Source organism: Chrysochloris asiatica, unplaced genomic scaffold (assembly GCF_000296735.1).
Source record: "Chrysochloris asiatica unplaced genomic scaffold, ChrAsi1.0 scaffold00101, whole genome shotgun sequence".
Taxonomy (NCBI): domain Eukaryota; kingdom Metazoa; phylum Chordata; class Mammalia; order Afrosoricida; family Chrysochloridae; genus Chrysochloris; species Chrysochloris asiatica.
The window spans coordinates 391,425-396,306 of record NW_006408619.1 but is presented as its reverse complement, the minus strand read 5'-3'; the positions used below and the strand labels follow the sequence as shown (position 1 = coordinate 396,306).

At 41.3% G+C, this 4,882-nt stretch overlaps 1 protein-coding gene across 2 annotated transcripts in view; it reads left to right on the top strand.

The window, feature by feature from the left end:
• Positions 1–4,882, top strand: part of CHD2 (chromodomain helicase DNA binding protein 2) — a 148,376-nt gene that overhangs the window by 42,578 nt on the left and 100,916 nt on the right. For both annotated transcript variants that reach the window (XM_006867108.1, XM_006867109.1), the window contains 3 exons: positions 991–1,131; positions 1,964–2,097; positions 2,955–3,180. In XM_006867108.1, the coding sequence (XP_006867170.1) occupies positions 991–1,131; positions 1,964–2,097; positions 2,955–3,180 (501 nt within the window). The remainder of the gene's footprint in view (positions 1–990; positions 1,132–1,963; positions 2,098–2,954; positions 3,181–4,882) is intronic.

Here is a 4,882-nt window from a genome sequence, read left to right as displayed (position 1 = left end):
GGGTCACTATGTGTCGGAACTGACTCCACGGCACACAGCCACCACTCCCACTAGATGTTAAACAACCTAAGGACACATTCTGTAAGCCTGCCTGCTGTTTGCCAGCACACAACCTTTATCTTTCCATGAGTCTAGAGTCCTCAACTGCTCCCTCTCTCCATGTCCTCATCTCTGCCTCCATCTCTGGTGTCGCTACTTCTCTGGTTAGGGTCTCATATTCCTCTCATGCTCCTCTCTCTTGATGGTCCTAGGGTCCACTGTTCCTGGAATGTAAGATTAGTTGTTGTTAAGTGCCGTCGAGTCAGTTTCAACCCATAGCAACCCTGTGTAACATTTCCGAGGAGCAGCTGGTGAGCTTGAACTGCCAACCTTGCAGTTCAAATGGTTTTGCAGTCTGGCACATTAACCCAGGACTCCGTAAGATTAATTATTCCCCTGTTTTTCTTACACAGCTTCTACCTTTGCAGTTTATTTCATTTGTTTTTAATTCATTCCCAGTGGTTGAACATTGAGAGCATTTGTTGTTGTTGTTACAAATGAGGCTACCAAAACCAAGAGCAAAACCTTTTGTTGTCAGGTTGATTCTAACTATAGTGAATGCTATAGTCAGTTTCTAGGAGTAGAACTGCTGTACATACAAGTTTGATCGGTGTTTCTAAATTGGCCTCCAAAGAGGAATCACCAGCCCTGTGCTGTCTAAGTGTGCTTTTACCGTGGGCAGCCCTGATGGACAGATGAGCCCTGTTGCCTCAGTGGTCTATAGAGGTCTGAGGAGTACAACGTTAGAATCTCTTTGGGCTCTTGTTACAAATAGAGAATTTACAGTGAACGAGAAGCTTAATGTATGTGTGATTCAGGAATAATGTGTATTTTTAACATTCCCCAAGTGAATCTTACATATTCCTCGCAACTAAAGGAAACACTTGCATAGATTTGAAGTGAACACCAAATAATAGAGAAAAACTACCATTTTCTCTTTTCCTATTTTAGAACAGTTCCCAAAGCACGTATTAAAAAGCAACCGAAGTCTCAGCGTGGCAAAAGAAAAAAACAGGATTCTTCTGATGATGAGGATGAAGATGATGAAGCTCCTAAGAGGCAGACTCGCCGTCGAGCGGCTAAGAATGTGAGGTAAATTGTGCCCAAAGTTTCCATTGTGTGAGGGCCACAGTGTAGGGGATTCCAAAGTTTCCTTTGGTGTAACTTGTTATTCAGAAATCTGGTCTGCCATTTTGCAAAAAGAACGCTATTTAGGTAAGGGGAATCTGGAAAAGAACATGGCAGTGGGTCAAGTTAAGCCGTCACCCTGACAACAAGGAAGTCCCCAAGTTCTTGTCAGTCAGTGCTGACTTCGGAGCAGTGTCTTCATCTCCTAACACAGTGCCTTCAGGAAAGGCATTTGGATGGTTTCCCATTTCTGAGGGGTTCTATGGTGCAGCTTATGTATTGGTATTTGGGTATAATTTTGTGAGCTTACGAGTAGATACGGAATTCTGGCATGGTGCTGTAGGATAAATAAACACTGGACTACTGACACCCCTGGAACACCCAATATAGGGAGGGTTGCTAGGAGTCGGATAGGAAACATTCCTAGACAGTGGTGTAAAAGAGTTGAGATGCCGGAGACATGTATGCTTATTGGAACAGTAGCCATACGAGACCAAGGCGCAGCTTTGGCCTAGGAACAGAGCTCAGCAGACAGGAAAGGACAGGAAAGAAGGACAAATGGAAATGGTGGACACAGGGAGGAAAGCAGGAAGAGTTCTATCACCTTGTGGGAATTGTAATGATTGTCACAGCATTGTTTATGAAAGGTTGAATGGGATACCAGTCCACCCAAATCACAACAAAAAGTTAAATTTTTTTAAAAAGATATGGTTTCCTATTGTAATAATGTTAGTAATGAGCAGTGCTGAATTCTGAAAATGCATTTCTCATTTAATTGGTATTATTCCTCATGTAGTTATAAAGAAGATGATGACTTTGAGACCGACTCAGATGACCTCATTGAAATGACTGGAGAAGGCCTTGATGATCAGCAGGACAATAGTGAGACTATTGAAAAGGTCTTAGATTCCAGACTGGGTAAGAAAGGAGGTATGTGTCTTTTGGAAGCAGATTTCTTTTCATATCATAATGACCTAGGTTTTCAACTCTTAAAATGATGGGTTTCAGTGCATGCCCATCATTGTTGTGAAATGTGACCCAATCCTCATATTTCAGAGTTGGGGACTAAAGGATGTGTCCAGTCTTTGGGATTTTATAATTCAGCTTAAAATGTTAAGTATTATTGTTTAAAACACCTTAATGTAGCATAGATATTTGCTCATTAACATTAAGCAAATGCACTTTTTGTTAGTTATTTCTGAATCTCCATATTACAAGTACCAAACTGTTAAAATGAAGAGCAGTACAGTTTTTGGGTTTTTATATCTAATTGAGATATCTTACAACAGTGCTTTAAAGCAACTTTTTATGAAGTTAACACCAAAATAATACTTAATGCTTTTTCTTTTGTCGTGTTTTTACTGTTAACGTCACCTGAGGTTATGAAAATTGATAGAGAACGTTTGAATGGGTTGGTAGAGGAGGGAGGTATTTTTATTTTCTTACTTATTAATATTCCTGGAGAAAAGAGTTTATTTTCTGCGTTAGTAGGAAGCAAATTAAAAGGCTCTTGCTGCTCTATTTTTGCTGTGTTTAGATGTAAGGATTTCTTTGACTTCACTTGCAAATTTTGGAATACTTTATTAAAGCATAAAAATGATGTTTGTAATTTGAATTCATATGAAATTATTGAGCTAGTCCATCTATTAGTTTTGGGCTTCTGCTCTTTCTAAGTAAAAGTAATTTGGCGTTGCATCCCAAGAGAACACCCTTGGAAGGTTGCTTGTAAAGTATTTCAAGGTCTGGTTTGATAAACTCTCTTTAAGTGTAGCTGAATCGTTTTGCAGCAACGGGTGCTTCTACTACTGTGTATGCAGTTGAAGCTAATGGAGACCCCAGTGGTGATTTTGACCCGGAAAAGGATGACGGTGAAGTCCAGTACCTCATCAAATGGAAGGGTTGGTCATACATCCATAGCACGTGGGAGAGTGAAGAATCCTTACAGCAGCAGAAAGTGAAAGGCCTGAAAAAACTCGAAAACTTCAAGAAAAAAGAGGACGAAGTCAAACAATGGTACATTTCCCATCATGCATTAAAACTCCTGCGAGAAGGGGAGATCTTGAAATAATGTATAGAGAACATGTTGTTCAGGATGTCAAATTCTGTGATGATCATTCTGAACATGTAGCTCTTTGCAGTTCTGTTTTTATTAAATTGGTGTTTGACAATAACAACTATGCTAATGGAACATTCTCCACATTCTCTGTGATCCTCACTTTAATGACGCTATGAGACCTCTGTTACACAGTGGGAATAGTGAGGTGCCCAGTTAATTGTCACTGAACACCTCTGCAAGTGGACCCAGGGTTCGGATTCTGGCAGTAGGAATCCCGAGCCTATGCTCGGAATCTTAAGCACTTTGTTATTTTGCATAGTTATTTTTAGATGTGAGGAGTTGGTTGATATTCTAGAACTCTCTGGGTCATGATATACATAAAAGAAATCCTAACTGTAAATACAGCTTTTGCAAAAATGATGTGCTGGATATAATTAGAGAACTTGGCAACACGGCACTGTAGGACAAGCACTGGACTGTTAACAATAAAGTTGGTGATTCAGACCAACCAGTTGTTCCTTGGAAACCCTACACAGGGTGGTTATGCTTCAGAGCCACCTCAACAGTTAGCATTAGGGACAGCTATATAGGTTCTGGTGTGGCGCCATAGGATAAGCACTGGACCCCAAGGTTGGTTTGAACGCTGGGTCGGTGGTTCACACTCACCAGCTGCTCCTTGGAAACTCTGTACAGGGTCACTGTGAGTCAGACCCAACTCGATGGTACTTAACAACAATGGATAGGTTTTAACCCTGATGCTTTACTGTACAAAATGTGTTTCTTAGAGTGAATCACAGATTTACTCATATGGTACATAGGATAAGCACTCCACTTCAAGGTCCGTTTGTACCGCAAGATTGGTGGTTCAAACTCACCAGCCACTTCTCAGAAACCCTCCTCAGATCAAAGGGAATGTGAGGAAGGCTCCATTAGTGTAGTATTATTAAATACCTATTTAATAGAGCCACTATGAGTCAGAACTGACTTGACGTCACTTAACAGCAATGTCTAACTTCAGGATGCAAAGTCTACAGGTGGCGCAAACAGTTTGCTCTTAATTGGGAACCTAATTGTTGGTGGTCCAAACCTAGCAATGATGCTATGGAAGAAAGCCTTGGTGGTCTGTTTCTGTTAAGGTGACAGACGAGCGGCACTCCTGTAGTAACACGGGGCGGCATCCAGTTGGAATTGACTTAACAGAAACTTATAACAAGAAGTTGTTGTTGTTAGCACCCATAGTGACCTTATGCAGAGCAAAACGAAACACTGCCCAATCCTGGGCCAACCTCATTACTGTTGCCACGCTTGAGTCCATTGATGCTGCCACGTGGCCAATCCATCTCACTGGGGGTCTTCCTCTTTTTCTTTGACCCTCCACCTTACCAAATGTGATCTTTCTCCGGTGACTGGTCCCTCCTGACAATATGTCCGAAGTATGAGAGACGAAGTTTGGCCATCCTGGCCTCCAAAGAACACTCTGCTTGCACTTCTTCCAACACAGATCTGTTGGTTCTTTTGGCAGCCCATGGCACTTTTAATATTTTCTTCCAGCATCATAACTCAAAAGGATCAATTCTTCTATGGTCTTTCTTATTCACTGTCCAGGTTTCGCATGTATATGAGGTTATTGAAAATACCATGGCTTGGGTCAGGCGCACC